The sequence below is a fragment of the Aythya fuligula genome, chromosome 21 (assembly GCF_009819795.1).
Source record: "Aythya fuligula isolate bAytFul2 chromosome 21, bAytFul2.pri, whole genome shotgun sequence".
Taxonomy (NCBI): domain Eukaryota; kingdom Metazoa; phylum Chordata; class Aves; order Anseriformes; family Anatidae; genus Aythya; species Aythya fuligula.
The window spans coordinates 7,712,909-7,724,912 of NC_045579.1; the positions used below are offsets into that span (position 1 = coordinate 7,712,909).

General features: G+C 43.5%; 2 protein-coding genes across 2 annotated transcripts in view; both read left to right on the top strand.

The window, feature by feature from the left end:
- Window positions 1-1,586, top strand: LOC116497645 (transcription factor HES-5-like). The gene is given in 4 exon segments (XM_032201512.1): window positions 1-68; window positions 195-218; window positions 221-362; window positions 453-1,586. Coding segments are annotated over 4 exon segments (474 nt in total). The 5' UTR covers window positions 1-14; the 3' UTR covers window positions 707-1,586.
- The window catches only part of PANK4 (pantothenate kinase 4 (inactive)), a 22,835-nt gene continuing 11,988 nt past the window's right edge, over window positions 1,158-12,004 (top strand). Inside the window, exons 1-8 of the mRNA XM_032201701.1 lie at window positions 1,158-1,259; window positions 2,033-2,171; window positions 4,709-4,791; window positions 5,563-5,756; window positions 7,792-7,975; window positions 8,456-8,548; window positions 10,310-10,463; window positions 11,441-11,622. Coding sequence (XP_032057592.1) covers window positions 1,158-1,259; window positions 2,033-2,171; window positions 4,709-4,791; window positions 5,563-5,756; window positions 7,792-7,975; window positions 8,456-8,548; window positions 10,310-10,463; window positions 11,441-11,622 — 1,131 coding nt within the window. The remainder of the gene's footprint in view (window positions 1,260-2,032; window positions 2,172-4,708; window positions 4,792-5,562; window positions 5,757-7,791; window positions 7,976-8,455; window positions 8,549-10,309; window positions 10,464-11,440; window positions 11,623-12,004) is intronic.

Below are 12,004 nucleotides of genomic sequence, written 5' to 3' on the forward strand. Positions count from 1 at the left end.
AGCCACTCGCGGTAATGGCACCCAGTGCTCTCTCCCTGGAAATCCTAACACCCAAAGAGAAGAACAGGGTAAGTAGCCGCTCTCTGACCGCGAGGGTTTAATGATGAGAAGGGCTGAACCGCTTCAGCAGCAGGTTATACAGAGATGGAAGGGGGAAGTCTGGTCACTAAACCATCCTCCTGTTTGTGTTACAGCTCAGGAAACCCATCGTAGAAGAAGCTGCGCCGCGAATCGGATTAACAGCAGCATTGAGCAGCTGAAGCTGCTCCTGGAGAAGGAGTTCCAGAGGCACCAGCCCAACTCCAAGCTGGAGAAAGCCGACATCCTGGAGATGACCGTCAGCTACCTGAAGTACAGCCGAGGTCAGTATGCTCCCTGATCACCTGCCCTTACTTTTTTACAAACCCCCAGCCTGAGTGTGCCTGTCTAACACCTCTCTTCCACTCGTTCAGCTTTTGCAGCATCTGCCAAAAGCCTTCAGCAGGACTATTGCGAAGGGTACGCCTGGTGCCTCAAGGAAGCTCTGCAATTCCTCTCTCTCCATTCGGCAAACACAGAGACCCAGATGAAGCTGATCTGCCATTTCCAGAGGTCACAAGCAGTGCCCAAGGACTCGGGTTCTTCCTCTGCACCCACTTCCAGCCAGCAGCCCTCTGCAAAACAAGCACCAGCGAAACCCTTCTGCAACCTCTGGAGGCCTTGGTAGGCCGAGAGCACGCTTCCCACCTGGCCTGGACGTTGGCTCATTTTCCAGAGGAGACCGTGACTCGCTAGAGAAGTCCCCTGGCTCCTCTCCTATGTGTAGGGAAGAATGTTCTCCTTTTACAGAGCATTACGGTGCTCGGATGCCTCCCTCCCTTCTTCCTGAAGGACTGCAATGATCCCACCACGTGGAGGGAATGTAATTCTGTAGGAATGCAAAACGTAACCCTCCTGCTAGGAGGAGCGGGGCCGTTCAGAGGAGGAACGCCGCCGGTTCTTAACCTTAGTGAGGTTGCCCGGGTACTTCTGGTCAGAAAGCTGTGCCTCCCGAGACGCTTGGGCTAGAGTTTTCAGGGTGGTCCACCCAGCGGGAGCCTTTCCCTGCCCCCCTGAGACCCCTGAGGTCCACCAGACACCTCTGAAAACCTAGCCCTCGGGGTGCCGTGAGGGGTTCTATGATATTTGTAGACCGTACTAAGCGTGCTCTGGAAATGGTCGAACCATTCCCCAAAGGACGTAGAGGAAATTCCTCGGGATGTCTTGCTCACAAAGCCAGGGTACTGCTTGTGAGGTGCAGGATGTGTACGCCTTTTATAAAGGCAACAGCTCATGTTTATTTCCTTATAGGAAAGGAAGTTACGGCTGTGCTGTCGATTTTGCAATAAATATTTATCCAAGTCTTTTATGAAAGGCAGGTGTACAAATTATATTTAGTTTGGTACCCTACCCCCAGGGCAGGATGTAAATTCAGCACAACCCGCGGATGCTCTGACACACTGTGAGACGCCACCAACCGCATAACCGCGACAGAAACCGCTGTGACCTTCAGAAGTTGCACAAACTTTCACTGGCACGAAAATAAATAAAAATCTGGCTAAGACGACTTGCTGGTTTCATTGCGTGGTTTGTGGGGATGGTTTCCCCGCGGTGCCGGGCTGTGGGGGCTGCAGGAGGAGGGACCGGGCTCGGGGAGGGCAGCATCACACTGCCTGGGGCCTCAGCGCCTCACGGCCCTGAGACCAGACCGCCGGGCACGATCGCGTTCGGGCGGCAGCCGAAAGGCGCTTTGCGACCCGTGGCCGCCACCAGCCCGACGCGGGGGGTTTCTATTGCAGGCGTGAAGCCCCCGATAGCTCTCGATACGTCCCGATATCGCCCGATAGTCGCCGACAGCGCCGCGGCCCCCTCAGCGAGCCCACTGAGGTGACCCGCGGCCGCCGCCGCGCATGCGCACGCCGCCAGCCGCCTCATGGCATAGTGCACGCGCCCCGCCTCATTGCCATGTAAATCTATGCGCATACATTTGCATACGGAATGAGCCCCCGGCGAGGAGCGGGGCTGCGCTCAAAATGGCGGAGCGGGCGGGCGAGGGAGCGGCGGGCACGGCAGTTTGGACAAGAGCATCACCCTGCCGCCCGACGAGATCTTCCGCAACCTGGAGAACGCCAAGCGCTTCGCCATCGACATCGGTAACCGCGCCGGAGCCGCGGGGGGGGCGGGGGGGCCGCAGCAAGGAGGGGGCGGCGGCGGAGGAACGGGCGGCGGCTCTCGCCCCGCTGAGGGGACTCGCCGGGGCCCGGCGGCCCACCGCGGCGCGGGGCTCGCCGGGAAATGCAGTCCCCTGAGGCGCCTCGCCCGGTGTGGAGTGCCGGAGGCGGACTACGGCTCCCGGCAGGCTGCGCGGCTAGGGGGGCGGCGCGGGGCACGGCGGGACTTGAAGTCCCGTCACTTGGCGGCTGCACGGTGCGGGCGGGGAGTGGCACTACGAGTCCCGGCGTGCTGCGCGCGGCCGTTAACGGGCCACGGGGGGGACTCTCTGAGGGACACCCCGGGGCTGCCCTTGGCGGCCGAGGGGAGCCCGGCGGGCTGAGGCGGCGGCCGGGGCCTGCCCTGCCCTGTCCCGCCCCGCTTCCCTTCCCTTCGGTGCCTCCGGAGCAGCGGGGACCGCTAACAGGGGCTGCTCCTCCGCACAGCCCCGCGGCGGGGCCTGAGGGCTGGCCCCAGGCCCCCAGCGCAACGAGGGGGGGTGCCCCCTGGGGAGAGCCCGGGCACGCGTTTTGCTTCCATTCCATAAGTTCCAGTCAGTAAAAGGGCGTACAAGCACAGAAAATGAAGTGTTCTGCCGTCATGGCACCATGCGGTCACTCTGCGCCCTTAATCCCCTGGGACCTGCCCTGCTCTGGGTGCTGGGGGCTTGCAGGGGGAAAAACGCACCCTAATATAAGGGCTTTTACCACACAGCAAGCCTCTGCACCCTCAGAAGGAAGCTGTTTGTTTCATGCTAAAATAACAGCTGGAATGGGCACTTTTGAGGGTCAGAGCAGAATTAGAGCTGCAGGATTAGTTACAAAGCCTGGCTGCGTGGCTCAGCTGGTGTTCCGAGTGGATTTAAGTCTTCAAAAACTGATTGAGGAAGGGAAGGACATATAAGCATCACTAGGTGAACATTCACATAGCATTTACCTAGTGATACTAATGTAGGTACAATGGCAATTCATCTATCAGTGCCGTACAAACTATTGTATTTCAAAACAACCATTGCAATTGGTTTGAAGGAAGCTTTTCCTCCTAGCAGAGAAATATGTATATATATATTTATTTTTTCCTTCCCCCCCCCCCTTTTTTTTTTTTTTTTTTTTTTTTGTAAAAAACTCACCTTAATGCAGTAAGCCAGCAGACAAGTTTGGATTTTGTTTACCAGAACCTTTAAAGCATTGGCCAGTGACCTGAAACAAGATCTGAGAGCAGGCAAGCTTTACTGCTTTTGTTGCTATAAGTATCTGCCAGGGATCACTCCGAATTGACCTCACTTGAATTTTGCTGGAGAAAGCCTTTTATTTTCTTACAGGTTGTAAAAAATTCCTTGTTTATTCAGCATTATGGAAGAGTTGAGAGTACTGCTACGTAGGCAAAGCTACGAGCACTAACCAATTATTTTTTCCACTTGCCTAAACTGCATTTCTTGATTTCATTTGTTTGTAAGGCAGAGTGTAGGGCCACTGCATGTAGTCATTATGTTATGATCCAACAGACAGATTTTTACTTACTGTTGGGACTTAAGTTTTAACCCAGAAGCTGCTCATAATTACTTGCTTGGTCTTTCTTACAGCATGTTCTGTGAGATTGCATGGAAAAATTGCCAAGGGGGGTAACATGCCAAATCTTTGTCAAGAGGCCAGTTATGCATACAGATTTAAATCCAACCACATGCTAGAACTGTAGCACTGAGAAGTACAGACCTTCTGCCTGCCTCATACTCGTGTTCGCAACACGGGTACCAAGTCAGAGCTGACTTTCTGTATTAGAAGTGTGGTTCTGCAGCCCAGGCTACTTTTATTCGGAGTTAAAATTAATGTTTTCCTCAAACAGCCACAGCAGCTGAGAGTTTTATGAAACATACTGATACCTTAATACAGAAGTGGGTAGCAGACTTCCCCCACTTTTCTGAAGAAATTAATGGCTTCATGACTTTCATGGTCAAATACCTACTTGAGTAAGTTACCACCAGGTACTGTTTTGCCCTAAGAAAAATGACTTAATGACGTTACTCGGTCTGACTTCATACATTACTCAATCACTGCAAATGTACAAATAAAATCCTCTTACAAGCAGCAAATTTGGAGGATTCTAGGAATCTTACTAATAACGTAAGCAAGTAGATGCTATACAAATCCATGCTTTACCCTCAGTCCTCACTTAGCTATAGAGCAGAAGTTCATGTTTCTTATTTCTGCTCATCTTCAGCAGCCTCCACATCAGGTGGGCACATGCTCATCTTGGGGAGCTTTACCCATAGAGTGCTGCATTTGGAGTTAGCTAAGCAAAATCAGTTTTCCAGTCAAGGGTTCTTTGGGTCACTACAGCAGGCACCTAGCTTAATTATATCTGGCTTTACTAGAGGAGAACTCAGCTAAACAAGAACTCTTAGGCAAAGCATACATAAACATAAGTGAGATTGTTTGCTCTAAGGTGAGGCATTCATCATTACTTGTCATCTTTTTAACAGGTGGTTCGTTAACCAAGTTGGCTTATTATTCGACTGTGCAGCACAAAGTGGCAAGAGTGAGATCCTTTGATCATTCTGGAAAGGTGAGAACTGCATCATCACTCAATTGCATTTGATAGACTCATAAGAAGGGTACTGCCAGGACTGGAAGTGAAGTACTAGGCTGGCTTTTCATAGTACGATAGAAATCTTACCTGAAATTGCTATGTTTTCTAAAATACACGATCTAGTTTCTACTGACAGAGATCACAATATCCTTAAGCATTCGTACAGCAGCTCAGAGTCTGGCTTTGGTTAAAAACCTTTTAGCGTATTTCACAGGAAACCAACCCTTAGCATGGGTTTGGTGGTTACTTTTGCTTTGCAAGTTTAATCTAGCTCTAGGTACAAATTCACGTGATTGTACATTCATCGTACATGTTATTTGCTGAAATTGCAAGGCTTCAATGTTGTACAGCACATACATGAGCAAACTCAGTTATGTTCATTGTTTTCACCATAGACACGTGTGGATGGTGCAGTTAATGTTTCAAATAGTTATTTTCTAGACCAATTAGTATGACACTTGTGAAAAAACAAGTAAATATAACTGTTTCATGCTTCAATTTCATGCGTGTCTAATACATGCAAGAAAACTGATTATATTCCCAGCTTAAATAATACTAAGATGTGTTTTAAATTGTATTCCTTTTCAAAGTAGTTTGTGACATTATGTTTAGCAGAATTAACAAGGTTATAATGCCTAGGAAGCACAAGTATTGATGTTTTGTAATTCAGCATATATCCTTGTTTCTTCAGGAAGGATTTTGAATAATCTGTAAGAAATTGCTTTCTTTTAAAGGACATAGAAATGAACCTTGTATGAAATATCAGTTCAAGAGGAGATTACAGCTCGACTTCACTTCATTAAGTTTGAGAACACTTACATTGAGACTTGTCTAGATTTCATCAAAGACCATCTTGTCAATACAGAGACTAAAGTCATCAAAGCTACAGGTGGCGGCGCCTATAAATTCAAAGATCTTATTGAAAAGAAGCTGGGGTTGAAGTAAGTGAAACTGTTTAAATTTAGTTATGGGAATGCGTTTCTTTGAAGTGTGTTTTAGTAGACTAACTCTCCCTTTTGCCCTTAAAAGCCTTTTACATAGCAAAACTGAGGCAGGAGAATTTGTGCATGTGTCTTGGTCAGATCAGACTGAACATAAGTTGCAGAAAGATACTGTATCATGAGCTGACACAGCAGGAGTCCGGTAACAGAGCCAACAGGAAGGAACCCAGGGGCTAGGAGAAAGGCAGTAACAAGGAAGAAAGCATGGTATTATCACAGCTTTTTGTATAAAGGATTTGGCTTGCACCCATTCCATTTTTAAACCTAAACTACTCTGTATTGTAATTACAGTGATTTTTTTTGTTTGTTTTACTCTTCACCTCATAACTAGCAGCATTTCAGTGGTGGTATCCTAGATGACAGTAGCATGCTTTTGAACTCTTAGTCAACACCCAACTACACAAAACCTACAGTAACATATAAAGTACAATAACATTTGAACTACAGCAAGTCGGTAGTGAGCTTGTTAGTAACAATTTTAATTGAGAGCTTTTGAGAGCTGTTAATTTAATTGAGAGCTGTTACTCTGAGTTGTGTTTTTTTAATTATGAGTCAGTATTTCAGATCTAAAGGTGAAATCTACAAAAGGCAGACAGTATTATTAAAAGCAAAGTATTGTTGGCAAATGCTTTTTATTCTGTGTGTACCTAATAGCTACAGTTGCCTGTTCTCAGGTTACGAAGCTTCTAACATTTTTCCTTGCATGCCAGAAGTAAATAATTGAGGGCAATATAGTAAATTTACTGCATAGGTCATGCCTAAACTTCATGCAGCATAGCCTTGTAGGAGACAGAATGGTAGTTTCCTGAATTTACAGCCTCATAAGTTTACCGTTCAAAAACTTTATCAAAGCCATATGCTAAAAAAAAGCCACTGTAAATATAGATAAACATATCGTTCATTTACACCAACATAAAACATTACCTGCTGCTACTGGGGAAGAACTTCAGAGCAGCTCTCATACAGCATATTCCTCAGTTTCTGAAGTACTCCATTCATCTCCTTTTATATTGCTTTTTCAATATCTTTCTTTTCTGATAGGTAGGATTCTATTAACTTTTTTTTTTTTCAAACCAGCCTTATTGGCTGTTACTAAGTACCAGTTAATCAAGACTAGATTGAAGTCCCCCCTCTTTTCTTGAGCTATGGGGCATGTGTTGATTTTTTTTTTTTATGGGCAAAACCATACTTGATTGGTCCGTAGAAGCGGCTTCTCTTTCCTGACAAACTGAAAGTATTCTGTATTAATTGAGATGTATGTTTGTGCTTTGCTTATGTGCTTTCCAAAAAAAGGGCTTATGATATTTCCTTTTGGAAATTCAGCATACATCAGCAACAATACACAATACAGAAGTTCACAAAAGTCACTTTTCTAAGTTACGTATCATGTTCCTAGTGCTCTTGTTCAGGATATGTATGGTTGTGAAGCCCATTATTCCTGTGAAGTCTCTCTTCTTGTGTTTGGTAATGCCAGCAGTAAGCTCCTTGCAGTCGTTACAATCTGTTGTAAATGAGTGCTGAAATGTTGAGGTGGCCTTTTGTCCTTTTTTTTTTGCAGCAGAAGAGCAAAAGAATATTATGCTGGGTTAGAAAATTGGTTTGTTCCATTAATTGCCAATAAGTTTCTGACCTACTTTATTGCATGGGTGCACACAGAGTTGTGTGAGCACTGGCACACTAGAGAGGCAATAGAACCAAACAGACAGGAACAGACTTATTTTTACTGACAGCATGATTAATGTAAGATCAAAGTTACTGGGTAACTGCAGTCCAGTGTTGGACTGTGTTCTGTCACTGAAGTTGAATGTCAGTACATATGCGGATCTTGGTTTTGTGGTTTAAGAGATCTGGGCTTTTGCCATATGGTGTGGGTAGTATCTCCTACGTGTAAAGTCTTAAAATTAATGTAAAGGATACTTGCTTATCAGTAGGGCTGTGAAGGTTATTATAAGGTTTTCTCCCCTTTCCCCTTCAGAGTAGATAAGGAAGACGTAATGACCTGCCTCATTAAAGGATGCAACTTTGTGCTAAGGAACATACCCCATGAAGTGTTTGCATACCAGAAGGATTCAGATACAGAATTCCGATTTCAGACAAATCACCCAAATATTTTTCCTTATTTACTGGTGAATATTGGCTCTGGGGTTTCTATAGTGAAGGTGAGTGGTTGCTAAAACGTTTTGTTGTAGAATTTGACAGACACAATCTGAAACATTACTATTTTAAATTTGTAGTTGTTTCTTCTTGGGTAATACAAAGTTTAGAAGGAAAACATACATATTTTTTTTAATTTTCTTACATAGTTATGAATGTTTTCCCATTCACTATTGCAGGATCTTTTTAAATAAAATTCAACTTGGTGTTTAGAGAAGTTGTTATATTAACTGACAGGACAAAGGCTGTCAGATCAGAACTAATTTTGTCTTTCAATACACTGCTTGGGGGACTAATAAATGTAAATAAAACATCTATAAGTAGGATTTTTGGTCTAGAATTAAATATAAAGATTTCAAATACTACTTGTGTTGTAGGTGTGTGAGAATTCCAATTCTCAAAAACCCCACATGCTCACATATTTTACAGTGTGTTTGTAGCTATAATATGATTTTCTGGACAAATCTGCCTTGTTTTATTGACAGGTAGAAACAGAAGACAAATTTGAATGGATAGGAGGGAGCTCAATTGGAGGTGGAACCTTCTGGGGTCTTGGAGCACTGCTCACAAAAACAAAGGTATCAGAGAAACGGTTTTCAGGGGTATGGGATGATAAAAAATGTGCTAAGAGGTGGAATGCTAGAACTTTAAATAAGGAGAAATAATGATTTTAAGTGATATTTATGTAGGAAACTAGAAACGCAACATCAGTGCACAAGAAAATGAAGAAAAATATCTCTCATGGGGCGTTACATTCTATTCAGAGAGCTGCTGGCCTTGTACAGACAGAACAGGCAGTTCTGCAGCGCTCAGGGTGATTTTAATACCTCTCCTTTAGGTGCATGTGGTCCTAAACTGTCAGAAAAAGGCTGAGTCCTTGACTTGTGTTTGCGTTTTCTGTGCTTCTGATGTATAAAGGGAAGCTTTAAATGCAAAAAGTATTAGTAGAACAAAGGCAAAAATGTTAAGATGCTCAGCAGTGGCAAAATAATGATCCTGCTTGAGTCAAGGAGTTGGTCAACAAGGACAAGTAATGGCTATAAGGCAAAGAATAGCCTGCTAATTTTCTGTACTCTTTTTCAAAATGAAATGCCTGCATAGTACCTGGAATAGTATCCACAGAATCAAGAGAGAGAACTCCTAATTATTGCAAAATATCTGGAGGTAGGTAGGAGGAGTTACACCTCTCTTACATTACACTTTACGCTTCCAGGGGTTCAACACTTCAATCCCAGGTTGGTCATCTGCCAGAATAAGGCCTGATCTAGTACTACTCTGCCTAACTCAGCTCTTAAATCATGCTGTTTTTTCCTGTCTCAGAGATCCGTGTGACTTAAATATGCGCTCCTAAATGTCACCAATGTAGAAAAAGCTAGAGTTACATATGCACCAAATAAGAAAATGTCAAAGGGAAGACCCATACTTACAATACTTTTGTCTGATGCATTTAAAAACAAGTCTTAGAATATGACAATGTAGGCTCCTAACTTTTTTTATAATTTTGTAGAAATGGAAATTAGCATTAACAGATCTATAAATATTAATTATTGGGATAATGCAGATTTTGTGCAAGTTTAACTTCAGGGACATTAATGCATTTCTTCACTTGTAAAGACAGACAACTGTTTTTAAGCCTTTTTTTTTATATGCCTCACGAAGACATAATTCCACTTGCTGTTAGCTACTGTGTTCCTGACTTCATTTGGAGATAAGAGATATATGAGGGTTCTGACTTTCATATGCTCTAATCTGGAGGAGATTAAAGGTGCTAGACTAAGAGAACTTTTTGATAATTTACTTGCCAAAATATTATAAAATCCAATCCTTTTGGTGATGGTGGATAAAGTCCTTTTTATTTATGCCTGTACAACCTATGGTCAATTCCTTACTCAATGGAGTTGCACAGAGAGCAGAATTTGGCAAATTTTGCTTTATTTCATACTGCTCAAGTTTTGTATGGCATAATTCTGCCAGAGATTTTTCAGTTCTCCAGAATACTGCAAGACAGACAAAGTGATTAATTGTGCACTCTACTTCTGCTTTTATGGGGAACTTCAACTAATTATTTGTAGATAACAGAATCACAGAATGATTGATGTTGGAAGGGGCCCAACTTAAGATCGGTCTGTTTGATAAGATGTGGGCTTGGGATAAATCCTTGTTACTAGAAAAGCTTTCTCTTTTACTGACAGGGTTGGTTCCAAGCCAAAGCCCCTGTTTCGGTTTGTTCTTTTTATTTTATTTTATTTTTGTCAGTAAGGATGCTGCAGAACTCAGTTTGTGGGTAAGGTTCTCTGGCTGTCCCAAAAACCTAGAGTAACTCTGCTTCTCATCCTCAGAAATTTGATGAATTGCTGCAGCTCGCTTCAAAAGGACAGCACACAAATGTAGACATGTTGGTGAAAGATGTGTATGGAGGCGCCTGCCAGACCCTGGGGCTAAGTGGAAATCTGATAGCTAGCAGCTTCGGGAAATCTACTACAGCAGATAAAGGTATCAGTATAGACAAGATCTTCCCAAGATTTGCTCTACAATTAATAGTTTACATTGCCTGTCAGCATGGATTTGCTACTTGTACAAGCTTCCTCTGAATGCTTGTCAGGATGGAAAAACAGTTGCCAATTCCATCAACATAAATGTACGCTGCCTTATCCATTTCCCTGTGTTATGTGTGTGGGCTGAGGGGGGCACTGAACGCTGCCTGAGTCGCTCCAGTTATTTAGAGTTGCTCTTTGAAGCTAATGAGGAGAAGAAATTCAACCATGTCCTCCAGCACTTGGGAATCTGATGTTCGTAATGTTCTCCAGGCAAGTAGAGCTGGAAAATAACTACCAGTGCTTTTTATGATCTTGCCTGGGTGTATTTTGCCTGCACAATACTTTATTGATTAGAGATACCATCCAGTACTGCCTTGCAAATAGGCATTCAGTTTTTCAGTTTGGGATTCCATAAGCCTAGGCAAACAACAAAAATAACTGTCTAGTTAGCCCAATGTTAATTTTTTTATGTGAAAAATACAATTGGCTGTGTTGGTCCAGAAAAAGACCTGTGGCGGTGATTTACTCTTAACTTGCGACTTTATTTGCAGTGTTCTAATAAAATGCTTGCAGCACATCACATGTTGAGATGGATGGATGAACCATTATCCATGTTTCCTAGAGAAGAATCGGAGTTCCTGCCGTTTACTATTGACCTTTCAAGCAGACTTCTTTCAAGCAATATTTCACAGCAGCTCAGTGCTTTTCCACAGTGTTTTCAGTCAAATACATGCTGCTTGTTGTTTGAAATACTTTGTTAATAACAAGATTTTGGGTCAGGGGGTAACACCTTTATTCTACACACACAGACTGGTGAAACAAAGGGATTTTTTTTCTCTAGCTGCAGGTTCTTTGTTAAAAAAAAAAACTATATGATTCCTTTGAGCATTCTTCAGCTGTGTTTAATTTTGTTTACTGTTTCTTTCCTTTAAGAATTTTCCAAAGAAGATATGGCAAAAAGCTTACTACACATGATCAGCAATGACATTGGTCAACTTGCCTGCCTCTATGCTAAACTCCATAATTTAGATAAAATATATTTTGGAGGATTCTTTATTCGGGGTCACCCAGTTACCATGCGCACAATAACCTACAGTATCAACTTCTTCTCAAAGGTAACGAAAACAGAGATTCTCCTAATAGCAAATTCATGTGCCTAGGTATCTTCTTCTAGGAGGTTGGGGGACTTAAAATAGATTCTCACCTTAAATCAGCTTAAAGGACTGCTCTAGGTAGGTAAGGCAGGGCTAGAAGGATCTGTTGTGGGAGGGGTGAAATAAATGTGAATTGCCTAGGAGTTCTCTCTGGCCTCTTTCTCTCTCTGTATTTATTTATTTTTGATTGACAGTAATTGTCACTATTTTCTTAGATAGCTGCCACTGTTATTCAATTCCTCTTGCTGACTTCTACTATTTCTTTTCACCCCCCAGGCTATGCAATGTAGGATTGTTCTGCTGAGATAATTAGAAGCTAGTATCGGTGGTGGTAGTTTGGGCT